The following is a 25336-nucleotide window of genomic DNA, read 5'->3' as shown; positions in this document are numbered from 1 at the left end:
TGAGCTTTTCTTAATCATTTCATGTCATAATGAGGAAGTTTTCTAATTCAAATGGAGCAATGTGGATGTTGGGAAAGTTTATTTGAGAAATTTCGCACGCGCGTATGTGTGTGTGTGTGTGTGTGTGTGTGTGTGTGTGTGTGTGTGTGTGTGTGTGTGTGTGTGTGTGTGTGTGTGTGTGTGTGTGTGGTTGAGAAAAACACTTCTAGTAAACAGCTGCAGCCTCCTTTCACAATAATGCTTGAGAAAAACAGTGTGGCTTTAAATTACAGAACTTTATTTGGTAAGTGCGAAGACTCCAGCAGATTCATCTACAACCTTTTATGTTTTGGAGTTAGAGCAATATAAGGAAAGCCAAAAATGGCTGTAATTCAGAAATAATCACAGATATTGAGCTAACATGGTAGTTGCTTAGTTCTTTACAAATTTAGCGCTAATACATCTTTCATAATCTTGAGATGAAATGAAAATTTGACAAAATGATTTACTAGTTTAATACTCTTGCCTGTTTGTTATACCGTTATGTGGGCTTGGGAACCGTTGCCTTCCTTTGTGAGGTCCACTCCTGGCTTTGTCAGAGCCGATATAAATAGCAGCGGTGGAGCTTTTTTTTGCAGCCATTGACATGCCAGTGGCTCTGAAAGGTCAACATTATTATGTTTAGGTGAAAAGAACCTTTCCCCCACTTTGATCACATGGTCCTGCCATATTTAGGGTACAGGTTAGAGATCACGACAAACCCTCTTGGCTCCCATGCTGGAAAAAAGCTTCAGCGTTGATGTGAACGGACTTTTCTGGGAAGCTAGAGAGACGGAAATGTGTAGACTGTTGTAAATGATCTGTTTAACTTTAAAGAGTTTTTGTTTTTTGTCTCTTGGTGATTTGTCAGAACAAGCCCAGCCATGATTATGCCACTGTGGCATTACTATTCCAGAGGTAATTCACCTTCTTAGCGGTTTGTGTACTTGTTAATTGATGCGTTGCAAAGAATCCTCAGTTCAAACTGCAGCTGCTTTTACCTGAAACAAAGTCACATGACAGTAGCTTTGAATGCTATTTCTAATTTTCCTTTACTGGAACATTATAATAGCGGGACGGCAAAACAAGACCAGTTGGACTGGTATGTTACACACAGTTTGGTGTGAGCTACGTGGGGAGTGTCACATGGGTGGAGCTGAGACATTGATCAGTTTGGCCTTTTGGGAGGAATGCGTTAAGGGTCGATGAAGAGCTAGCTGCGTGACCCACAACTGTTACTTGTCCTTGCCCAGGACAGTGTCTACCTTTGAGTCGTTTTCAATAACAACCATTAGCTTCTTCATTTCTTTCTTCTTTGAAGGGTTTTATGTATGACTGCCCGACACATCCCACCTATTTGTAGCCTGATTATCACAGGCTGTTTGTGATGGTATAATATTATTACTGCCATTAAAATATCCTCAAGTCCTTGCATGGACGATCACATGATGCCCTTGTTATCTTTAGAGGATCGGCATGCTAGCAGTTTTCTGCATGTTTCTACCTCTTCTGAGCACCAACAAGCTAGCCTATACATATACATCCCATAAATGTAAGTAGGACCTGCAGAGCAACATCTTTTTGCTGTTGCTATGGTCGGTCTAGATTTCTAGGCTACCAACGAGCAGTAACACCTACACATTTGATCTGAAATAGTGGAGTGTTTTAACATCTTTTAATTTCTGTTTTATTTCTGGGAGGGAATAAAAAATATTAATTGGTGATTATATATCAAGGTGAGCTCCTGGAAATTTCACAACTGTCCTGGTTTTAAACCTGCGTAGAGCCAAGCTTTGTGCTTCAACAAGGGATGTTAAAAGATTTAAACTAAAGTAAAACAATTTGAACCTGCAACTTATTTTGTGTCATTATTTGGGTCACAATGCACAAGTGATGAGTGACAAAATAACAAAATCTATCCATGTTGCTTTAATAGATTTCAGGAAGAGCAGCAGCAGCTAGATCCTGCAAACAGGACTTATTGAACATATGCTCATTAGCAATTAGAGACATCTTTGGATAAATACAGTACATACATTGAGGTTTGGCTGACTGCTAATCTTATGTGTGTGTAAATGTAGAGGACACCACAGAATGCATGTGAGAAACTTTCAAGCTAACTACCAAACCTAGAAGCAATGACTTAGTCTGGATTTTCAACAACAGAACCTGGACACCTCACAATCACAGCGGTCTGGAGTCTGAGTCACTGAGGCCATCAATCTGACATTCAAACGTCCTAATTCACAAAACAAAAAAGGGGTTTCACTTGGTCAAAAGCTTTGAGACTGACACAAATATTCTTTATCGTGATCCCAAATGTAAAGAGTCCAACCCTTTCCGTACAGGTGTGGCATCCTTCCCCAGATGTCTAATGGGAGGAGGCAGGTAGATTTCATCACATCTTTTTTCGTAAAAGCCTTCCTCCTTACCTAATCCTCCTAGCTGACTCACACACACACACACACACACACACACACACACACACACACACACACACACACACACACACACACACACACACACACACACACACACACACACACACACACACACGTCCAAGGGGGTGTGTATAGTGGTGTGTACAGTGAGCATCACTTCAGTGGTCGGCAGGCTGCTGCTGCTGTGGTTGGAGGGACGCACGCAGCGCTCCATCAGACACTCCAACGATGAGAGGCTGCTCCAGCCGATCCAAGTCCGCGCTGAGCCAGGGCAAGGCGGGTAAGACGAGTCGCATTCACCGCTCTATCTGTTTAGCGTAGCCTGTCTGTTTCCCGTGTTTTATTTATTTCTAACAAAACAGTGGCTTTAGACGGAGCCAGGATGAGATCGACGCGCGTCGAGAAACCCACGAGGACGTAAACAAGACTGGCGCTTTCACCTTTCCCCTACATTCGAGCATCAGGCTGTAATCTCTGCTGTTTATGGGCAAACAGGCTTGGCTGTGCTGAGACGTGATGGGGATGCAGGGAAAGGAGTGGAGGCAGTTAGTTTCATAATAATAACAATAATTATGATGACGATGCGAATCCAAAGAGACAGGATGACATATTCCAGTAAATGTTTATGTTGGTTCTGTATGGATTTATCAACGCGATCGTGTTGCAAACGAGCTTTGTTTTCTTTTTGAGGCTGCACAGCTGACTGCTGCTGCAGTGCAACAGACGCACATGCACACACGCGCGCGTACACACACACACGCACACACTAATGTGGATTAACCGAGAAGTGTTAAGTTATCACAGATTTCTATATTGGGAAGTGACTTGTTCATGCTAAGGGCAGCTAGTTGCAATCAGATCCTGGCAGCTGTTCTGGAGGAGGAAGGAGAGAGGAGGAGGAGCTGCAGCTCTGCTTCCTGTTCATGTGCTGGTGTAAAGACACCTCACTCACTTCATGCTTAACAGACTAAAAACTGCATGCAAATGTTACCAAAAGCTTCACTGAAGAGAAAATTTAACAGAGAATACTAACTAACTAACAGCAATGTTTTTCTGTAAAACTGGAAATCTGAAAACACGCCTTGCTGGTTCCATTCTTCTGCATGGACCTGATGAACCTGACATATATTTTAGTCTAGGAGCAGATTTGAAATGAAGCAGCTATATTTAATTAGAAAACCTCCATCTCACTACATTTAGGTCATGAGCCCTGTTGCTCCTTCACAAAGACGGACTCTGAGCTGAATATAATCAGCACATCACAGATAGGCCTACTAACCTGAATGCGAATCTAACTGAGTTATGACTAATGTTTTTTAGGTGTTGCTGCATTTCACTCATTAAACTTAGTTTATTTTCACTCCGAATGTGGAGACATTAAATAAAACATGTCTGGCATATTGTTACGAACAGTGATTTTTGACATTTGAGATGTCAGTGTTTATTCTGGTAGGAAGTCTGAGACAACTCATTGAAAGTAGGGGAGAGTACAATGGTGCCACCTTATGGACTTCATCTACAATGAGAGAAATCTACCATCACTGACAAACGCCCGTGTTCCTGACTGAGCTTCAGAATATTTAACTAATAAAAATGTTTTTAGTGATTTCTCAAAGTCAATCATAATTGCAACAATGAGGTTTTAGTTTTTTCCCCTCAATTCCAAATAACCCTGAAAGGGAAACAGCCTCACCGGACTGGAGTTTGTTAGGCATTACATTTAAAACACCCTAATTTTATTTTACTTTGTGTCTTTATATTCACTTTCTCCAGTCTTCAGTAAGCACTTAAAAATATTTAATTGTAAAAAAAAAAATTGAAGAATATTTTTTGTATGAAAATTCCAATGAAAATTTATCTAGTCCTTATTATTGATTAGTTAATTCCAGAAATTCAAATTTGATGTTTCTTAGACTTACATTTCTGCATGACAGGCATGAGCAATCAAGTTTGGATCAAGTTGAGCAGTATTGAGCCCAATCAAATCCTGCTCATTTGATCATGTGACACAGTGTGTTTATGCAGACCCACCTGATGCATTACAACCACATTCATCATATAGACGTGACAACATTGTATGTGTAGATGCAACGTGGACTGTTGAGCTTGTGTAGTGATCACACACACACACACACACACACACACACACACACACACACACACATCCAAGGGGGTGTGTATAGTGGTGTGTACAGTGAGTATCACTTCAGTGGTCAGCAGGCTGCTGCTGCTGTGGTTGGAGGTACGTACGCAGCGCTCCATCAGACGCACTCTCCAACGATGAGAGGCTGGATGGGTCCCCAATTGCTCCCAAGCCTTATAGTTTTACTCTCCCAGGTGGAGCATTGTAGCTCCACCTATAATGCCTTGCCTGATACCAAAACTTGGGGGGTGCTTGGGGAAAAAGGTTCACAAAAATAAACAATAAAGGATGTACAAGAATGCTTCTATACCTGCAGAAAAAGAGAGAGAGAGAGAAAAAAGGGGGGACACACAAAAATACAACAGAACAAAAAATCACTGCGTCTACTGCATGAGGATGTATAACTGTGACAGTTTTTGCCGAAAAGCACACGGTAATAATTCATAGTGCATTTTGTGCCAGCCACAGCCTTAGGTTACATGTTAAAAATGCCCAAGTGAGAGCACCATGTGAGCACCTGTGTGTCTACATGCACTTGTGTATGCAAGGTTTCTCTATAGGAGTGTTCAATAGTGTGTGTGAGGGGCCACAGACCTGCCCCTAAAGACCAGTGGAAGATGGAGGAGTTCCAAGACTCAGAGATCCAGAGGTCTCCCCTGGAGCGTGGAGACCTCAGGGAGGCCTGCCGCCGAAGAAGCCCCAACCCCCCCTCCCAAGAGGTGCAGGGGATCACCCCGGGGGGACCAACCAGCAGCCACACCAGAGCCCTATGGGATAATAATTGCAAGTGCCCAGGCCTGCCCGCAGCCGCCTACTCCAGGGCAGGCCGAGCTTGGAGCTCAGTGGCCCGGGACCCAGGGGTGTCCAACCCCAGAAGAGACCCGAAAGAGCCCATTTATTTTTGCTAAAATCATTATTTATTATGATTTTAACAAAATCTGATATATGGTATGACATGATGATTAAAAATAAGTATTATTAAATAAAATACATTTAAATATAAAAACCCAACAGGTAGGCTAAAAAAGTCAATCCCACATGATCTGTTTTCAGTAGTATGCAGGTTGTTGCAACCGTAGGCTGCACAAAAAATGGGCCTAGTTGCCCACTCTGTGTTGGCTCCAGTTGGGTTTGGAGATTGAGGAACCCATGCAATATGGCTGCGATGCTGTTACACTCTCTAGTGCCCAATGGCATGGCTACATGTTCATGTCTATGGTTACAGCAGGTTTTAGCAAATACATGGTTAACTGGTCCATGCTGTTCAACTTGATCCAAAATTGATTGCTCATGCCTGGATCAAAGCTGACAATGTGAGGCTCCAAAATTAAGCAATCCAAATAGGAACGTTTCTTTTTTATTTGAGTTTATAAATAATCAATGATCGAATTTTGAACACAATATGTTATTAACAATAGCTGAAGTTAAATTTGAAGTTTAAAATTTCTAAATACATTATTTTGTGACATGAACTTCGTATTTTAAATTCTGTGTCTTGCAAAAATTCATATTTAGTGAGACAGACTTTCTTAAACCACATTTTTAGGTCCTGTTAATGAATTTCAGAGTCTTGGCTGGTTCATGGAGTATTATGCCATGCAGGTAGCTCAGATTGTCAACATTTCATTTTGCAAGGATTGTCCATTGAAGCAAGCAAACATCTGGCAACAGGTTTCATTAAAAAACAACAGAAAACTGCGACGCTAGATTACAGAATCTCAAACATACAGTTTCAACATTGCAACAACTGGGTTTCTTAGAGCCCTCGTCACACATTAATGGTTACTTAAACTCTGACAGAAACAGCAAGGCAACATAGTTTGGAAAAAGTTAGGATTCCTCTTATTCGCATCACAAAGTTTAGAGGAACAGAAAAACGTTTGGTTGCATGCACGACACTTCTGTTATTACTTGTAAAGAAAAGTGAATTCAGCCTTTTAAAACTGATTACTCATCTTTTATTTAAAACATATATTCTGCAAAAACAAAAACATGGCATGATTGACCTGCCATCAAGAACAGGACAACCTGCTACTGGGGCAGCAGTAGCTCAATAGGTTGAGCGGGTTGTCCAGTAATCAGAAGGTTGCAGGTTCAATCCTGGCTTCGGACTGAGTATTCTGCTGTTGTGTCCTTGGGCAAGACACTCAACCCATCTTGCCCACTGGTGGTGGACAGAGGAACCAGTGGCACCAGTGCTCAGCAGCCTCGCCTCTGTCAGCACGCCCCAGGGCAGCTGTGGCTACATCGTAGCTCATCCCCACCAGCTTGTGAGTGTGTGTGTGTGTGAATGGATGAATTGGAGTCCTTACTCTCATAGGTGCTGTACAAGTGCAGGTCATTTCTCATTTATTAGCAACTATTAGCATGCTTGCATATTGCCTGCAGATTTGAAAGACTATAGTCAGGTATGTGATCCCCTAAACCTCATTAGGATGTCACATCACCCTTTTCATATGCAAAGTCAATAACCTAAACAGCTGCAGGAGGTTTTAAACTGGTTGAAGAACAAAAAAGCTACAAAGGTCAGGCTACGTAAGACAGCCTCATGCTGCAGGCCAGACAAGACAAACAAGCTCAGCAATGTCTCTTCAGGGTCCTAATCAAACTTTCACAAATAAACAGTCAGGATTCATGATGCCCTGGGGAAAGATAAGCATCATGCTAAATCATCAGAGGTTCCAGAATTGATTTATTTATATTTTATTCTTCAACAGCTGAATTATCCAAAACAAGAAGCCAGAGGTGTGATCATGGAAGAACAGAAGGAAGTGAGCATGAAAGATCTGTGTGGTTCAGAATAACCTGAGTTCCTTTAAAAAGTGTGTGCAAGGGGATCAAGAAGAGATGTGACCATCAAAAATGGATTTGAGACTAAATTGGATTCATTATTAACCCTCTGGAGACAGGCTTTGCAGATGTGCAACGTTTAAACCTACTTACTCGGTTACTCCACATTCGTATTTCATGAGCATTTTTAACTCTGAAGGACTATGTTCGTCCATTTACCAAAACTTGTTTTGAGCCTGAGAGGGTTAGATGCTTTGCAACACATGTCATTCATCCATTCACACTCAGAATAATTCATTTTAAAATTAAAATGTTTCTAACAAATGTTATGTTATTGATGTCTACTTGAATTATATTTTACATTTGCTTAAACATTTAAGGCAATGCCTTTTGAGGTGGATGTTTATGGTTTATTTTGACATGTTACCACTTCACCTGCGCTCCACTTCCTGTGAAATCTAACGTGCTTTAAATTGTTTGACTGAATAATTCTTATTCACACCTGGATTTTAAGTTTTTGTTGCTCTCCGTCGCTTTGACGTTTATTTTAAAGCGCGCGGCATTTTTTTACTTATGGTACAGGCAAAATTCCTGCTGCGCTTACACTACATTGATTACGGTAAATTGTAGGTTTCCGTAGAGGCACGTGACAATAACGCAGAAAAGAGCGAGCTCAAGTCGAGCTCGAGACCGTCACAGTCTCCAGAGAGCCGCCGCGCGGATGAAACGCCGGTCACCATCCGAGCAGCGCCACGGAAAGCTCCCCCGTGTCGGCGCTGCGGCTGCCTCCAGCTCCTCGCAGGACGGAATGGAGGACAAATCTCCAAATCCGCGGGAACTCACCCAAAACCCACTAAAGAAGATATGGATGCCGAATAAAAATGGCCTTCCAGAGAAACACATTTCTCATCGAAGGGGTGCGTATGCGACGTGGCGGCATGATGTTCGCATCTTTTTGCGGTTTATTGAATCAAACTTACTTTAGCAGCAGACACGCAACCGAACGCAAGGTTTAACCCGGCACGGTGAGCAGCGACGGGTCCACACGGTTACGTAAGGGGTTCACGTGGTGGATGCGCTGTTTAAAACCCGCAACCCGGACAGGTGAAGTTAGAATCAACCGGCTAGGGCAGTAGCTGCCATTAACAATAAAGAGCTGTTTTCCAGGTGACATCCAAAAATTCTGATTTCAGAAAGTATAACCCTGATGCCTTTCTGCTCCCTGTTTTTTGTGTCATAAATCTGGGAATCTGCAGGCTGAAACCACAGTGACCTCTGCTCTGATTTGGCAGGTCAACATTACATTTTTATGATGCAGCAAGGCAATAATAACACAGAAAGTGTAATTAAAATCTGTTTTATAACACCCTTGTTGATCATGAATGATCAATACATGCTCTGTTTTGTTTCAGTTTGTATGACCAACTGTCCGACTCTGATCGTGACTGTGGGACTTCCCGCCAGAGGAAAAACGTACATCTCTAAGAAGCTGACCCGCTATCTTAACTGGATTGGAGTGCCTACCAGAGGTAAGACCACTCCAGATGTTTAGCTGCCAGCACGAGTGAAAGGTGGGAATTAAACAAGTAGAAATTTTTACTTTTTCTTTCTCTGCAGAATTCAACGTGGGACAATACAGAAGAGAATTTATGAAGATCTACAAGTCCTTTGAGTTTTTCCGTCCAGATAATGAGGAGGGGTTAAAGATCAGAAGGTACTGAACTACTTTTGGTTCATATCAGTTCAATAAACAATGACTGTAATAGTCATAGCTGTGCTGTTTTCTGTCTTCTCAGGCAGTGTGCTTCAGCAGCGCTGAACGACGTGAGACAGTATCTCACAGAAGAAGGAGGCCAAGTGGCTGTAGGTCAAACACTGGTTGTGTAGATATGTTTATGCATTTTTCATGGTTGGCGTATAACTCAACACGCTGCTCTTGTGTTTGTAGGTGTTTGATGCAACCAACACCACCAGAGAAAGAAGGGGCACCATTATTCAGTTTGCGGAACAGAACGGCTTTAAGGTGAGTTGTTGTGGTCCAGCTCCAGGTCGGGTTGTCACTTCTGTTGATGGTCACTCCGTCTTTCCTCTTTTCTCAGGTGTTCTTTGTAGAGTCTGTGTGTGAAGACCCAGAAGTTATACAGGAGAATATAGTGGTGAGTGTCGGATTGTTTAGCCTCTGGAGGAACTGAACTTTTATTCACTCGCTGCTCTTCTGGTGCTCTGGTTCAAAGCAAGTGAAGCTGGGAAGCCCGGACTACACCAACTGCAACACGGAAGAAGCCGTGGAGGATTTTATGAAGAGGATCAAGTGTTATGAAAACTCTTATGAAACGTTAGATGAGGTTTCAGACAGGTGAGGAGGAAATCAAGTGGGAGGGATGTTTGAAGGGTTGAACATATGTCTGTGATGTGTGTGTCGTCTTCTCTCAGGGAGCTTTCCTACATCAAAATCATAGATGTTGGTCAGAGATATTTGGTCAACAGGGTGTTGGATCACATCCAGAGCCGGATCGTCTACTACCTCATGAACATTCACATCACTCCACGCTCCATCTACCTGTGTCGTCATGGAGAAAGTGAACTGAATGTCAAGGGTCGGATTGGGGGGGACTCTGGTCTCACGACGAGAGGCAAAGAGGTATGAAAAATCTCCCAAACCAATAAAAACATCTTCACAAGTGCTGCCTTTCCTTTTTTTTTTTCTATTAATAAAAACCTTTTTTGTGTGCAGTTTGCTAAGAAGCTCAGTCAGTTCATTCAGACGCAGAATATCCAAGACCTGAAGGTGTGGACGAGTCAGATGAAGAGGACCATTCAGACGGCAGAAGCTCTGGATGTTCCATATGAACAGTGGAAAGTCCTTAATGAGATCGATGCTGTGAGTCCGCAGGCCGCTGAGCAGCTGTAGTCGGTTATTTAGTGCTGAGGATGAAGCTGTTTTTGTGATTGTGTTTTCAGGGTGTGTGTGAGGAGCTGATGTACGAGGAGATTCAGGAAAACTACCCCCTGGAGTTTGCCCTGAGGGATCAGGACAAATATCGCTATCGGTACCCAAAGGGAGAGGTCAGAGACCGTATTTCTGATTTATCTAAGCTGCTATACTAGTGTTGCCAACTGTTTTTGACTGAAAGTAGCTGAAGTTCCCCCCAAAAGTCACTAGATGTCGCCAGATGACGTCACGTGCTTATTTACATATTGATGACGTCATCACGCCACATTAGCGTTCGTTTTCTCTATGGCATCTAATATATATATATATATAATAGGACTAAAAGGGAGGAAAATAAATACTATGTTATATGTTAAAGTTATTAATTAGTATGATTAAAATGGCCCAAATTGCTTTGATATGTACAATAAATTCCAAAACTACCAATAAAGTGGCATTAAAACAGATATGGTGTGGTGATCCAAACAGTTCTGTTGTAGGATATAACTCAGACCTCCTGCTCTCCTCATTCTCACAGACATTTTCCTAAAAAGCTGTTTTTTTACACCTCATAGTTTCTCAACTTCTCTGTTGTGTATTCTCTCCATCGTGATAATAACGGCGCTCCGAGCAAAAGGGAGCGGGTGTCTCATAGTATAACCATCCCTGTGTCACTGAAGGAAATTCAGATGAGCCACAGAGCTGCGTGTGTAAACGGTACGGTAGTTGAAACTCCCGATGACTTTATTTGCCAAATGCAGGAAAAACCAAAGTGTCTGACGGCTGCAGAACCAGAGATGGCAGGTTGACGCCCGCGCCGTCTCTAGTAGAAGCGTGAGCCTGCAGCAATATGAAAGCAGCAGACGTAAATCGGCGGTCTCCAGCTCTGCAGCTTCAGCGAATCAGACCGGCCGAAAACGGTTTATGATTGGTCAGTCCTCGTGCACATGCGCAGATTATCGTTCTCTTTCCTTACTCCCGGAAGAACGGTTCAGAGTGCAAACGGTTTCTTTGTTGCTAATCTGTAGGGAATATCTACATGAAAGTTCTACAGAAAGTAGCAACGGGTCCTGAGAAATGTCGCTAAGTTTGTCGCTAGGCGCTTTTTGGAAAAAAGTCGTTGAGGGGGGTCAAAAAGTCGTTAGGAACAGTGACAAAGTCGCCGAGTTGGCAACACTGTGCTATACTAGTGTTGATCGTGTAATTCTGCTCTGACCGAATAATCAGCGTGGTGATGTGTTAGATTAATTGGGTTCAGTGGGTAAATAATCTTATGATTGAATGACTTTACAATGTTTTATAGCAGTTCCACCCACTCGAACAGCTCAGCGTCCAGCAGGCTCATATCACGTTATTAGTTTGGACCTGGAGGTTCCCACCAGTAACCCATTAAACAGGAAAAGAGGTTTCCAGATCCTGACTTTGTAGTTCACAACAGATTACCATTCTCTAGTGAGTAAATATGTTTTCTGTATTACAAGAGGTCCCATTTTAGGACTGGACAAAAAGTTGGTTCTGCGACATGACCAGTAAGATACCAGTCTGCCCTTTGACCGACCTGGATTCACCATCTTATGAAAGGCTTTAATGTTCTCACATTACGCCAAATAATACCCTTTATTCTGTAAAAAGGTTATGTCCTCTTCTGTAGCCTGTTTCTGTGAAACAAACTGGGATGATCACAGCTGGTTTCTAAACACACTGTGTGTGTGTGTGTGTGTGTGTGTGTGTGTGTGTGTGTGTGTGTGTGTGTGTGTGCCTTTTGTCCATCCCGTTATCTCTTCCATAGGAAGATGGATACAGCATTAGCCTCTTGCCTAGTTACTAATGCTACCCTTATGGAGGATTCAGTTAAAGGCTAGAGAATATGTGCGGCCCATCTAATCTGTCTTTTCATTCTTTTGCCGTGCTCAGTCTTACGAGGACCTGGTGCAGCGGTTGGAGCCAGTCATCATGGAGCTGGAGAGGCAGGAGAACGTTCTAGTTATCTGCCACCAGGCTGTCATGCGCTGCCTACTGGCCTACTTCTTAGACAAGACAGCAGGTTGGTGCTTTAAGTGAATTTCAAGACGTATAATTCATTATAAAGTAGGGTTGCACAAGAAATGGCAACATTTATCCTTGCTGCAACTAGGGTTGGGCATCGAGCATCGATTGGAACTGGTTCCAACTGTTCAATTTTCCCGGAATCATTCAGAGTTTTTTATTTCGATTCCTAGAATGCCGACGGAAGAGGAATCCGCGGCCGATCTCCATGAAAAATAAACGTGATCTGCAAATTGTGATCTACACTTTTCAGAGCTGATCACTCCAGCTGTCTGTGTGCAGCACCGAGTCCCCCCTCCCCCACCCAGATATAAACAAACGCGTCTGCCGAACTTTTACTCCGTAATGTAAACTTTATCTCCTGCAGCGTAGCGGAAACTTGTTAAAATACGTCAACACGGTGGATTTAATAATAAATAGAAACATACACACACAGAGCATCAGCAGTCAGACGCAGCCACTCACCAACACTCGTGTGTGTGTGTGTGTGTGTGTGTGTGTGTGTGTGTGTGTGTGTGTGCGTGCGGCCGTGTGTGTGTGTGTGTGCGTGCGTGAGCATCAGAAGGCTGAACATTAATCTGTAGAATAATTAAAGTCATCATGCTAGAGCAGCTTCTCTGTGGTGGACCACACCAGCTTCTGCCACAATAAATAATAATAATTATAATAAATCACACACAAAGTTGTGAACATTTTAATTTCCTTACTGAACTATTTCTGTTGAGAGTTTTAATGTTTAAAATCTGTTAGATTGTTACTGACAGCAGCTACATTTAAGCCTCACTTTCTGTTCTGACTGAAGCTGCTGCAGCATGGAGGTGTAGTTCTCAGTCAACCTGGACATGATCATCCTGAGAGTTTTAGCTGAAAACAGCTGGACGTTTCTGGATATGTTGGAGACATTTAGCCTCTCATCCCAGAGGCTTCTTCCAGACTTTGGTTGTGGTCAGAAACAAACACACTGGTTGTGCTGCAAGTCTTTTTCTTTTTTTCTCCAAAACACGTATTTGTCTGAATGAAGGTGATGTTATCGTTCATAGAATTAAAATTCATGTTGAAGTTAAGATTATTTCATCAAGTAGGACCTGTGGTTAGCTAGTTCATGTAAAACATGTCATGGCTTGAAAGAATCGGAATCGTGAATCGAAACAAGGAATTGGAACTGGAATCGTTCAAAATCAAACGATGCCTAATCCTACTGCAGAATACATGACAATTTCTTTGTTGTCCTGCTGGCTTTTTAGAGCTGATGTATGTTGTGTTTGCAGAGGAGCTGCCGTACCTGAAGTGCCCCCTGCACGCCGTGCTGAAGCTGACGCCCGTGGCCTACGGTAAGGCTGCTGTTTTATTGGTGTTTGATGTGCAGCGTCAGTAGAAACAACAACTTTTCCCATAAAACAAATATCGTCTTTACTCACAGGATGTAAAGTGGAGTCTATCAGCTTAAACGTGGAAGCGGTCAACACACACAGAGAAAAACCCGAGGTGGGTACGAACACGCAACACTGAGGTTTTCTTTATTTAAAGTGGAAATGGGTCCGAAACATGTTCTGAATGTACGGGTTGTTGGGTGTTTCTCTGCAGGGTTGAACACTTTTAGATCATTCTTTGGGCCATTTTTTCTAAGCACACCTACAAGTGGAGTTCTACAACTAAATGTGCTGAATAAATGCAAATAATATTTCAAGAATAAAGTAATTTTAGATAAAAAAGAGAATAGAAAATGAAACCTGTATTGGTACGAAGACAGAATACTTTAAAGAAAATTCCAATTAATCTTAACAGTACTTCTAAAACCAGCGACGTGTACCAAAGTGATGTGCAGTCAAAACATATTAAAAATATACTTTATCACATTCTCTATAATCTGCATCTGGTTCTGAACACACCGTGTAATTACTTCAGAAGAAAGCCCAAACCTGAGTTTTCCCAGAGAAAACCAGTAACAAACTATTTAATAAGCTTTAGATGTTCTGAGATGTTTGAGACTACGACACCTCCTGGGTAGTAATAATAATAATAATAATACATTTTATTTAAAAGCGCCTTTCAGGACACCCAAGGTCACTTTACAGAAAACACGTAATAAAATACAATAAAACAATAATAAAACCCAAAGAAGAAAAAACAAAGAGAGAAACAGTTCAATAAAATCAGAGGTTGTAGGCAGATTTAAACATGTGTGTTTTGATTTTTGATTTTGGTTTTAGTAGCTGCTGTTATTTATACTTATAGCCGATGAAGTTTAATCATAAAAGTTGTTGGCAGCGATAAGGCGCCAGACTCCAAACAACAAACTTCATGAGCTAAACCTTTCATGTGCGAGCATGGATTTCATCTTTCCTTGTGCTTTTTTTTTAATCCTTATCCTGTTTGTTTGTTTTTCATCAAACAGAACGTAGAAGTGACTCGGATGTCAGAGGAGGCTCTGATTACTGTGCCAGCTCATCAGTGACACAGTTAGCCCTCCCCATCACCCCCCCCCCCCCATCCATTACACCTGCAGAACCATTCACTTTGAGCTCATCACCTATTTTTGTCTTTTTGTTGTTTTTCTCTTTCCTCTCATATCCCAAGAAGAGCTGGTGGTGGTGATTAACTGGAATCCAGTTTCTAATGTATTGATTATAATCTAGTCACAGATGTTCTCTCGTTTTTTGGAGAATGAATGAATGAATGAAAATCAAAAGAACAGACGCTCCTCGGCCAGCTGTGAAGCTACGAGGCGCCAGCACCTTTATCTATGGAAGCTTCAATCACATCTGTGTGTGAAACGGATTTAAATGTATTCATGTTTTACTGGTTTTAAGCTTTTTGTTTGCTCAATCGTTCTAAAGCACTTCTCAACATTTCAGATCAACTGTTTGGTTTATTTCTAGGATTTTTGATGATTCTGCACAGATGCAAAGTTGCTCTTGGCACGCTGTGAAGGCTCGTATAATAAACTGATACCAATGATCAGAAATAAGAGCGGCATATTTCTGTCTCCTGGTTCTGAATAAACTCAGCTCAACCACCTTATGGCTCCATCCCAAACTCTTGTGCTTCATTTTACTAAAGTTGTCATGAGGTTTATTAGTAAATCCTTCAGTTGTACCGTCATTCATCCATTCATTCCTCATTTAGGATTCATTCACTCATATGCAAAGATGTCTCAGAGGTTGAACAACAAAGCTGCCATTCATCAACCTGAACAGAAACCCACAGAGGGTCAGAGTGCTTGAAATAATATTGCCCCCTAACTAAGATAACTTAGTAGGAAGATTAAAACATGTAAAATACACATTTTCAAATAAATTAGATTTGAATCACACTTGATGTAAATTGAGGTGATAATAAATAAAAATACCTTTTAAGCTGGTCTCATTTTAGTGCATCACTCATTCAGTTTGATACCTGAAATCTACTAAAGTGGTCAAGATCTATATAGTCATAAATAGGAATGGAAGTCAATAGATGGTCCTCACTAAGATAAATGTGTGTGTGTGTGTAAAACCCACCTGACACCGCTGCATTCCTCCTTCCAGAACGTGGACATCCATCGTACGTCTGAAGACGCCCTGCAAACCGTCCCTGCTCACCTATGATAGCTGAATTTGGTCACGCTGACGTCACACCTCCTCTGTCTCTCTCCTGGGTCTTTGTGATGGGTGGACCTGAACGTTTGGTGTGTGTGTGTGTGTCTAAACATCTGGTCTGACAGATGTTTTGATCACTGGGGTTTCAACGTGTGCAGCCATAAATTTAACCCTGATTGTTACTCCGACGTGTTAAAAATCATTTCTGATTTTTCTGCTGACGTGGAAGTTCACTGTGCAATCGTCATTTCATGTGAAAATGTGCAATTCTGTAGGATTTGAACTCTGAAAACAAAAAGATGGAATCTGCTGATTGACTGAATGGGTTGGGTGATGTTAGCTTTAGCTATTCTTAGTTGTGGGTTGTGTGTATATTTACTGTATTTAAGTTGATGAAAGCACAAAACATGTTTTCATATATGAAAACATTTCAGGCAGCATATTTGAAATGCAAAACAATAGAACTCTCAGCCAGAAGTTGGTTATTTAAGATAAACTTTAAAACAATTTGTTTCTGCTCAAATGTAATAAAGATGTTATTTTTCTAAACCCTTTAAAACCGCCAGATTTGTTTTGTCATATGTTAACGGAATAGTAGAAATGAGTCCTTCCCCAATTGTTGATTTAAATATGTTCAAAAAGAGGGAAAACTCCAGCTGTACATTTAATAAAATGTATATTTCAGTTTTGATTTTGGCTCCAAATGATCAAAAAGCATAATCAACAAAAAAAAAAAACATTTTTGCCACAGTCTGCTTTGCAAGTAAACTCCTATTTTTTATTTCCCTTCTAAATAATTCCTATTTCCCGCCCTTCTGAAAGTTAAACTCACTTTTTGTGGTTCACTGATATCCGGAGCAGATTTGCAGAACAAGGGTAAAACACACTGGCTGAGCATGACGCATGTCCCGAAATATGCCTATTATTTACATATGACCCACTAGAATGTGATGTGGATACAACAGCGTGTTTCATATAGTTATATTACTAAGCATTAATGCTGCTGAAAATGCATTTCTATGCAAATTATTTTCCTGTCTGGACCTGGGCTTCCATAGCAACTCCTCACTGCTCTGATGTCCACGTTTCCTTTACGTGACTGATCAGCCAAGTAGAGAACATTAGCTGTTGTTTTTGTCAGACTCAAAGAAACAGATGTTTTCCAAAAGCAGCAGCTGACCCATTCAAAGTCAAATTAGCTGTTGAATATAAATGATTTTTCCTAAAAATCTGCATTTTAATATTCTAAAAATCAAGAGTTGTGGCTTAACCCAAAAGGGTTCAAATGAAGGCAACTAGACTTCTTTGGTTTCTTGAAGATGTTTTGTTTCTCATCCAAGGAGCTTTGTCAGTTCTGACTGGAATATGGGAGTCTAGCTTATAAACTGTTGCATAACGAGCAGAAACTACCTAGATTTCCCCTTTCCAGCACATACAATGCAGCTTTACACCTACTTCCAAAACAGTTTCAGTTCAGGTCACACCATTCTGCAATAATCCAAACATTTCCACATAATAAAGCCTAATGACTTAAGGTGGGTATTCATAGGTAGTTTCAGCTCATTCAGCAACAACAGACATCTACAGCTTATAAGCTTGACTCTCCCGTATTCCAGTCAGAAAAGACAAAGCTCCTCAGATGAGAAGCGAAGCATCTTCTAGAAACCAAAGAAGTCCAGTCAGCTTTATTTTAACCTCTTTGGATTACCATGACCTGGTTGACTGAGAACCGTCACCAGCACACAGTTCACACAGGCTCATTGATTTTATGAATTCTTTCAAATCACAAACAGAAGATGAAAGTGAATGAACCTTTTCCGAAAGATTTATCTAAAATTGCAGGTAAAAAAAAGACTAAGTGAAAAACCAAGGCTCAGATTGGTAACGAGTCAGGACTTGTCTGTAAAATAAGATCTCATCTAGTAAAATCTAGCAGCTCTTCTAGGTTTTAGTTGAATAATTTGGGTTTAGTAATACATGTTCATATGCTGAACCACTTCCTGTTTCTTTTATGAACAGTGTATAAAGATAAATGTGAGCTAATAAAACGACTTCCTCTGTTCATACGCGCACCAGCAGACGTGAACCATGTATGGCGTTTTTTAAAAACCCAACACTCACATATAAACAAAAGACTTTATTTCTCTCTGATTATTTTTTTCTTTCATGGGTTACTGTGACGTCCTCTGAGACTTCTCTTTTTCTAGTTGATTAAACGCGGCTAGATCACTTCCCCCAACAATTTTTATAGACACATTTGAAACGGTGACGAACACAGACTCGGGTTTATTTGCATCTTCTCGTCCTGAGCGACCCTGTTTTCATGGACATCAACCGGATTAATACTTTAAGGACCCGCCTTTGTTTGGGGATTTGTTCAGTGGCTGAAAATGAAACTGGTAAACATTTCATTATATACATGAACTGGCATCCATGAGTACAGGGGAAAAGCTTGAGACAAGGGCAGAGGGTGTTCTGTCCTCTCCACGTGGGTCTTCAGTTCTTCTCTCAAATGCTGATTGGTCCAGATAAGCGTCCCAGGCTTGTGTGTGAGACCGAGGACATCGCTGTCTTTAGAACTGTGGAGGAAAGGATCTAATTATTTCAGTCTCATAAGAACAAACGTAGCCTGGCAAGCCAGACTAAATAAATGTATTATTTAGTCTGGCCATGCTCCATTGACGGCTCTCGGTTGTGGGGCGGGTTCTACCGTTGTCTTTCAAATGATCTCCGCATTCCACTGGACAATGAATGTGACATACTCTTGTTTCACTCTGTTGCATCATCCCACCCACCAGGCATATAGAGTGTCCTGATTGGCCCACAAAGCAGATAAAGCTCTGTGAATTGTTCACTAAGCAGATGGAGCACTATGATTGGGCCACCATTATGGACCAATCACAGCTCTTTATGTGTTTGAAACCCCTCTAGAGAGCTGTGATTGGCTAGCCAGAGTCCTGGTAGGAGCTGCTGAGGTTCCAATGGAGCATGCCTAGACCAAACTTTGCAAAGCAAGAATTTGGTCTAGTTCACTAGGCTAGAACGAACGAGCATGGCGGTTAAAAGATACTTACATTTTTGAGGAATTCTTCTGCAACAATACGGGCCCTGGCGTTGACGGACAGTTTCATCTCGCTGATCTCCTTGTCGATCTCCTCCATGAAGTGGATGACAAAGTCCACCAGCTTGTGTTTGTACATCTGCTCTGTGTGGAAGTTGGTAATCAAGAAGCTAATATCGTATCCCTGAGGAAATATAAACAAACAACAAATAAAGTTTGTGTACAGTTACCGTCTTAGCACAACTCACAAGCTCCACCCCTGCATCACCTCCACTGGTTTCCTCCTCAGGATGAAGAAGTTCTCAGCTCTCATCATCATGAAACGCATGAACTTGTGGCAAAGGATCTTCTCAATCTCGTCTGCCTGCAATCAACACAAATGTTGTTTTATCATGTCTCCCATTGAATCAATGATAAAAACAGCTAAGAAGGCAATCAAGGATTTAATTACCTGCTTGACAGCAATGCTGACTCTGACAGAGTTGATTGACCCCTCAATGAGAACCTTCTCCTTCTCATTCCGGCTGATCACCACAGGCTGAAGCAGCAGCTCCTTACTGCTCCTGCAAAGCAACAACAGAGCGGTTCTTAGATGTTGACTTCCAGCTAGTCTCGGCTTTCTAGCTGCATTGGGAGGACACCTTCGAATGGGCTGCAGCAAGTCAGCACAAGTCCACACTTGTGTGTCAGCTGCAGATAATCCACCGAGAGCTCAGGGGCAGGAGAAACATCAGGAAGAAAAAAGTGGATTTTGACACCACCGAGACTGCAGGTGGTTCTGTGCCAATAAACATACCTGACTTCTACCTCCGGTTTGTTGTGGCGCTCCACCACCTGAGAGGAGAAGTTCTCCAGACAGAGGGCTGCCTGCAGGGTGGACCTCACAGCGTTCAAATACGGGCGCAGAGTCGCTGTCTGAGCAGGAACAGAGATCAGGGTTAGCAACAGGAATCCTGCATGATGATGTTCTGTTGATCCAGCTCAGTGAGACCGACCTCACCTGAGCCAAAACTGAGCATCCATACATGAATTAATACATATATAACCTTATTATTTTTCACTTTGTCCGTTTTAGGGTTTCTTTAATAAAGTAGTTATCGGTCGTCTGTGCAGAAAACTGCATTAAAAGCAGGAATTAAGCTGAATCTCGGTGAGTGAGGTGCCTCCAGGTGAGAGTAGATCGCTGATCAGACCTCATAATTGTGCTAGTAATTTTACAACGTTAAAAACGTGTGTTTTCAAAGAGCCACCTGTAACACTAACGAACGAAAAAAGGCCCCAGAACACAGCTCAGCTAAATCACTTCAGTCTCCATTCCGTATGAAAGATGCCCGTTACTGAAGCCAGCCACAAACAAACGCCATCTGTGTGACTCGAACACATAGCTAGCTAGCTAAGGTCAAGTCGCAGTGAGTTGAAAGAAATCGCAAAATTATTCTATATTTTCAGAAACTCGCAAAGTGCAAGAGACTTACCATTTTTGAGCTGTGAAGAAGGAAGTTCCTCAGCCACGCCTGGTACGACTCTTCCGTAAATTCTTCATGGTAATGTAAAGCAAGAGTGCGTTTGTTCTATTCACCTTTCTGGTTGGGTTAGGCGGGCATACATTGTTTGAAAGTATAACTCCGCCCAGCAGGGAAGTGGTTTCTAAAACGAGCACTTACAGCGGTGCATCCATTTGTCTAACCAAGTGGGGGGTGAGAGTCTTTGCTTTTATGACTTTTAAAAAAAGTTACCTTGATTTTTAAAATGATGGTTGTGTTGATTTAATTCGTAAAATAAAAATACTACAATGTTCCACTACGTCGATTTAGAATTGAAAATCTACTTAAAAGGTTTTGTGCAGCTGCGCACTGATAGAACATGGTTTAATCCCACCGTGACATTTTGGTTTACATGGGGGTTGTTGTGATCAAAATTTGGCAATTTTTGTTTTGTGTGCTGTATATCTTTAAATCTAATAGTACATATTACATAACATAAACACAGTGCTTGATTAATATTTCTTTTGGTTCAGGGAAGGTGCTGTTTTATTAATATCTTTATCGACACCCCTCTTGCTACAATGGTTTGTTCCATCATGGACACTTTTTACTGACGGTAAATGCTACTACTCAATGTTTCTGGGCTCCAAACATGAAAATGTAAGGTCTTAAATTTCTCCGTGGTGTAATATCTGTATGCAGACAGTGAATATGAAAGCCACTGTTGTTAAATTCTGAGATATCAGCCCCATTTGGGCCCGGGGCGGAATGATGCATCCTTTTTTCACGTACGTGCTTTGGGTTTTTGATTAGAGACGCACCACCGAGCTCGGCCGAACACCTGTGTGTGTGTGTGTGTGTGTGTGTGTGTGTGTGTGTGTGTGTGTGTGTGTGTGTGTGAGAGAGAGAGAGACACACATACTTCTAACTAACGCGATGCTCGTGTTTGTACCAGTTTAATAGGACATTGACAGCACCACGGCATCATGAGCGAACTGAAGGACTGCCCCCCGCTGAAGTACTACGACTTCAAGCCCGTGGAGCACGTTAAGTTGTGCCCCCGTTACACCGCAGTGTTGGGACGGTCAGACGACGATGGCATCGGCATCGAAGAGCTGGACACCCTGCAGCTAGAGCTGGAGACCCTGCTGTCCTCAGCCAGCCGGCGCCTCCGAGCCCTGGAGGAGCAGAGACAGGTGGGTGTTTCAGGTTAATGAAAGAATGGACTCCAAATAAAAAATATATAAAAATATTAAAACTTTCATTCTTACCTACTTCTTCAGATCCTCACAGATTGGCAAGACAAGAAGGGAGACAAACGATTTCTAAAGCTGGGCAAAGACCCAGATCCTGCGGCCCCATCCCGCCATAAACCTAAGAAGCAAAAACTGGATGGAAAGGGAGGACATGCACCAGGCCCAGGTCCTGGCAGACCCAAATCCAAAATCCTACAGCCCAAAGTTCAAGAGTATGATTTTCCAGATGATCCACAAGACATCCCTCGCACTCCGAAGAACGATGCACCCAACAGGTTTGCAGCATCAGAACCTTTTAAGTATAGAAGAATATCTTCTGGTGCATTATTAGCTAGACTGTTCAGGGATGTGCTGTATATCCACAACAATCATCAGTTTGTTTTTGCTTTAATGTGTTTTTTTTTTAGGTTCTGGGCGTCAGTCGAGCCATATTGTGCTGATATCACAAATGAGGAGGTACGACTGCTGGAGGAGCTTCTTAAGCCTCCAGATGATGAGACTGAGTACTTCAAAGTAAGACGTAAATCACAGTCTTCTTCATTTAAGTAATAATTAACATCTTAGTTTGCGGTTGATGAAGACGCATTGTGGGAAAAGTACGCCAGCGACTCAGCTCCGTTTGTGCTAACTGTAGATTCCAGCTCTGGGGAAGCATTATTCCCAGCGATGGGCCCAAGAGGACCTGCTGGAGGAGCAGAGGGAAGGAGCACGGGCCAACGACAAGAAGAAAAGCATCATGGGAGGGCCGCTGTCAGAACTAGATGCAAAAGGTGAAGGAGGCCTGAAACGATCGTGAGCATGTGTGCTTTTGTCTTAACTGTGCTTAACTGTGACATGCAGCTGTTGCTACTATGTTTGTTTTAATACTCGTCTTTACTTTTATTTTATTTTTTACAGATGTCGACTCCCTGCTGAAAAAGTCAGAATCCCAGCATGAATCACCAGAAGATGGGTGTCCCTTCTTCCCCCTCACACAGCGGCTGCTGCAGGCTCTTGTAGAGGTCAGACTAACTCCATTCAAATCTCACTGAATTAGGATTGAGGTGCAACCATTTTTAGGTAACATCGACTTTTGTTTGTTTCTACTTCATTGTGTGGTATTGTTTTCCACTTACCCATATTCATCCGTTTTAAGATTTCATACTTTACAGCAGGCAGAGATACCTTCTGATTCCTGACAACTACTTTTAGTGTAACCAACATATGTATTTATGTGTGTTCTCTAGTGAAACAACTTGATTCATCAGCCAGCACTTGTGGTTTCTGTAACGGTCATAAGATCACAATCTGAAGTACTTTATTCAGCTTTGCTTTGCAGCGTTGCTCGCACTTTTACCTTCTTTTCAACCGTTTGTCTTTTTAGTGCATCTAAAGCCTCTTCTGCACCAAAAGCTGCAAAGCTGAGATCTGAAAGCTGTTTATTTGTATGGTTTGGAAACGTTGCACTGCGGCATACTCTTGTGCAGCCAACAGACACATAAAACATCTCTGTGCGTGCTGCTTTTGGTGTGCCAGAGGCATCGGAATAACTGTCAGAAACCTGTACACTGATTTGTTCTCTTGCATTGATCCATGCAGAGAAAAAGTGTTGGGTGTTGACACAGCACTGGTTGGTTTCTAAAGTTTAAGTTATGTTTGTGTAGATTTTGCATCAGAAACAAGAAAAGTATTCATCGCTAAATCTGGAGCCTGAAAAATGTTGCTGCAAAACCTTTCTAGAATATTTGAAGTCCAGCTCCTTTTGGGCTTATAGCGTAACAAGAGGTAGTCATAGAGGTGTATGTTTATCAGTTTGGTTTTGTTCTTTTCCAGGAGAACATTATATCCCCTATGGAGGATTCTCCAATACCAGACATATCAGGAAAGGATGCCAATGACGGTGCTGGCACTTCTCCTCGAAGCCAAGGCAAAGCATTCAGGTGCGTTGCATCGTATCCGTGCAGAAGATCAGCTCTTTGTAGAACGTTATCTACCAGGTTCAGTTTAAGGTTCGGATGTTTGTCTACAAAGCCTGTGAACTGCCTATTTCTAACATGCCCACTCCATCTCAGAGGTCTGCTGTAGGGATGGAGAGATTCACCGATATGAACCGGTGGTTCGTTCATAACGTTAGCGATGCGACCGCACCGGTAGCTTCAGCGTGCGTCGGTTACAACTAATCAATGTATCTTTCCATACGTCGTCGGTTATAACTATGGTTACATCGGAGGTGATAGCAAAGCTACTGATGAGCTTTACTCCTCCACATAAATCGTCCGTCTCTCCCCTCCACAGTGTTCCTCACACACGGTCCCTGGAGGCACGAATCAAAGAGGAGCTGATAGCCCAGGGGCTGCTGGATTCCGAAGAGAGACCTGGACAGGGCGGAGACTCCGAGGACGAGGTCCTGGCAGAGCTGCAGAAGAGACAGGCAGAACTCAAAGCCCTGAGTGCTCACAACAGATCCAAGAAGCAGGAGCTGCTCCGGTGAGAACGGTGGTAGTGTCACCACTGACCAGCTCCATCAGTTCTGGGTGGAAATGTCACCCTGTGATGTGCTGATGTTTTGCAGGTTGGCCAAAGAGGAGATGCGCAAACAAGAACTGAGACAGAGAGTTAGGGTGGCTGACAATGAAGTGATGGAGGGATTCCGGCGCATCATGGCCGCCAGGCAAAAGAAACGCACCCCGACTAAGAAAGAGAAGGATCAAGCCTGGAAAGCACTAAAGGAGAGGGAAAGCATCCTCAAGTTGTTAGATGGATGAAGAATTCCTTTTTACGTTGTGCCCTTGTCCTCATACAGAATACAACTGTCCTGAAGTCAGTGTTGTTTTCACAGCATGAAGCTTAAGAGCATCCGGTGTCTCATTTGTTGGATTCAGTTCTGTGTTAAATCTTTACCTTGTTTTTATTTGAAAATTTGTCATAAAGCACAATAAATCTGCATGTTTTTTATTATTTGTATATTTTAATGTCCGAACAAATCAGAGTAGTTGTGTGAACTTTAGTATAAGTGTTCTCATGTCCTAAATAACTGAAGCAAGTCATTTCTGAATTAAATGTCACATTTTCTGTCAACTATTAACCCGTTTTTGTTTTTTCTTTAGCTTGAAGCCGACAATCCCTGGTCCCTGGTACACTTTCCTGGTTATTTTAAACTTTTCCACCTTTAATGAAGTTTAGTAGTAGATTAAAGTGAAAGTAATTCCACGCCTCCCCCACTAGATGGCAGTGCATCATCTGTAGCTTGGGGGCAACTCTCCCAGCTCGGAGCTTTGTGGTGTGTGTCCACTTGCAGATGTTCTTTACTGATTTTGATCTAGAGATAAAGCCGCAGACTGTGTGTCTCACAGTGAGCAGCTGGGGGTCAGAGGTCACTCGGTTCATCTTATAGAGTTGGAGAGCTGCACAATTATCCAACTTTAATCGTGAACCAACAGTCGGATACCCTCACTGACATCACAACTTGGCAACACCCAACCCAGAACCTGCATCAGAGTCAGGATTTTATTTGTTTGCTGATGTCATCCTCTGCTCAAAAATAATTACAAGATATTCTGGAGAGATTCCAGAAAAAATAAAAATTTAAAAACTGATGGCATCATCAA

The 25336-nt window shown here is 42.1% G+C and overlaps 3 protein-coding genes across 6 annotated transcripts; 2 read left to right on the top strand and 1 right to left on the bottom strand.

Moving 5' to 3' along the window:
- The first annotated feature begins 2581 nt into the window (after nt 1–2581).
- Nucleotides 2582–16182, top strand: LOC107384937 (6-phosphofructo-2-kinase/fructose-2,6-bisphosphatase 4). 3 transcript variants are annotated; one of them, XM_015958462.3, is made up of 14 exons: nt 2582–2739; nt 8805–8921; nt 9010–9106; nt 9189–9255; nt 9341–9415; nt 9492–9548; nt 9627–9748; nt 9826–10033; nt 10127–10273; nt 10354–10458; nt 12239–12368; nt 13639–13701; nt 13791–13855; nt 14766–15022. In XM_015958462.3, the coding sequence occupies exons 1-14, from the start codon at nt 2688–2690 to the stop codon at nt 14823–14825; spliced, it is 1365 nt and encodes a 454-aa protein (XP_015813948.1). In that variant the 5' UTR covers nt 2582–2687; the 3' UTR covers nt 14826–15022. The 3 variants fall into 3 exon arrangements, with proteins under 3 accessions (XP_015813948.1, XP_015813947.1, XP_015813946.1); XM_015958461.3 differs by lacking the exons at nt 2582–2739; nt 14766–15022 and adding exons at nt 8034–8309; nt 15898–16182; XM_015958460.3 differs by lacking the exon at nt 2582–2739 and adding an exon at nt 8034–8309.
- Nucleotides 16183–18070: 1888 nt separating this feature from the next.
- Nucleotides 18071–20619, bottom strand: LOC107384938 (actin-related protein 2/3 complex subunit 4). Its single transcript, XM_015958463.3, has 6 exons — nt 20485–20619; nt 19806–19924; nt 19461–19572; nt 19278–19373; nt 19023–19193; nt 18071–18527 (listed from the first exon to the last, which is right to left on the bottom strand). Exons 1-6 carry the CDS (start codon nt 20485–20487, stop codon nt 18522–18524), a joined length of 507 nt encoding a protein of 168 aa, XP_015813949.1. The 5' UTR covers nt 20488–20619; the 3' UTR covers nt 18071–18521.
- A 288-nt stretch (nt 20620–20907) lies between these two features.
- On the top strand, nt 20908–24813 carry tada3l (transcriptional adaptor 3 (NGG1 homolog, yeast)-like). 2 transcript variants are annotated; one of them, XM_015958464.3, is made up of 9 exons: nt 20908–21109; nt 21449–21689; nt 21777–22024; nt 22157–22262; nt 22384–22519; nt 22647–22750; nt 23562–23668; nt 24024–24215; nt 24301–24813. In XM_015958464.3, exons 2-9 carry the CDS (start codon nt 21480–21482, stop codon nt 24491–24493), a joined length of 1296 nt encoding a protein of 431 aa, XP_015813950.1. In that variant the 5' UTR covers nt 20908–21109; nt 21449–21479; the 3' UTR covers nt 24494–24813. The 2 variants fall into 2 exon arrangements, with proteins under 2 accessions (XP_015813950.1, XP_015813951.1); XM_015958465.3 differs by having other exon boundaries at nt 21053–21153.
- Nucleotides 24814–25336: the final 523 nt, after the last annotated feature.

The sequence above is a fragment of the Nothobranchius furzeri genome, chromosome 3, assembly GCF_043380555.1.
Source record: "Nothobranchius furzeri strain GRZ-AD chromosome 3, NfurGRZ-RIMD1, whole genome shotgun sequence".
Lineage (NCBI taxonomy): Eukaryota > Metazoa > Chordata > Actinopteri > Cyprinodontiformes > Nothobranchiidae > Nothobranchius > Nothobranchius furzeri.
This window is presented reverse-complemented; position numbering and strand designations above follow the sequence as displayed.

Bases quoted from the DNA above. Each gene is read 5' to 3' on its own strand.
- LOC107384938 (XM_015958463.3), bottom strand. The intron at 19,573-19,805 runs GTATGTTTATTG...GTTGCTTTGCAG, and splicing joins AAACCGGAGGTAGAAGTCAG to GAGCAGTAAGGAGCTGCTGC. The intron at 19,374-19,460 runs GTAATTAAATCC...TGTTGATTGCAG, and splicing joins TCAGCATTGCTGTCAAGCAG to GCAGACGAGATTGAGAAGAT.
- tada3l (XM_015958464.3), top strand. From the start codon at position 21,480: ATGAGCGAACTGAAGGACTGCCCCCCGCTGAAGTACTACGACTTCAAG. The intron at 22,025-22,156 runs GTTTGCAGCATC...TTTTTTTTTTAG, and splicing joins AAGAACGATGCACCCAACAG to GTTCTGGGCGTCAGTCGAGC. The intron at 24,216-24,300 runs GTGAGAACGGTG...GATGTTTTGCAG, and splicing joins AAGAAGCAGGAGCTGCTCCG to GTTGGCCAAAGAGGAGATGC.
- LOC107384937 (XM_015958461.3), top strand. From the start codon at position 8,114: ATGAAACGCCGGTCACCATCCGAGCAGCGCCACGGAAAGCTCCCCCGT. The intron at 9,256-9,340 runs GTAGGTCAAACA...TTGTGTTTGTAG, and splicing joins AAGAAGGAGGCCAAGTGGCT to GTGTTTGATGCAACCAACAC. The intron at 10,034-10,126 runs GTATGAAAAATC...TTTTGTGTGCAG, and splicing joins TCACGACGAGAGGCAAAGAG to TTTGCTAAGAAGCTCAGTCA.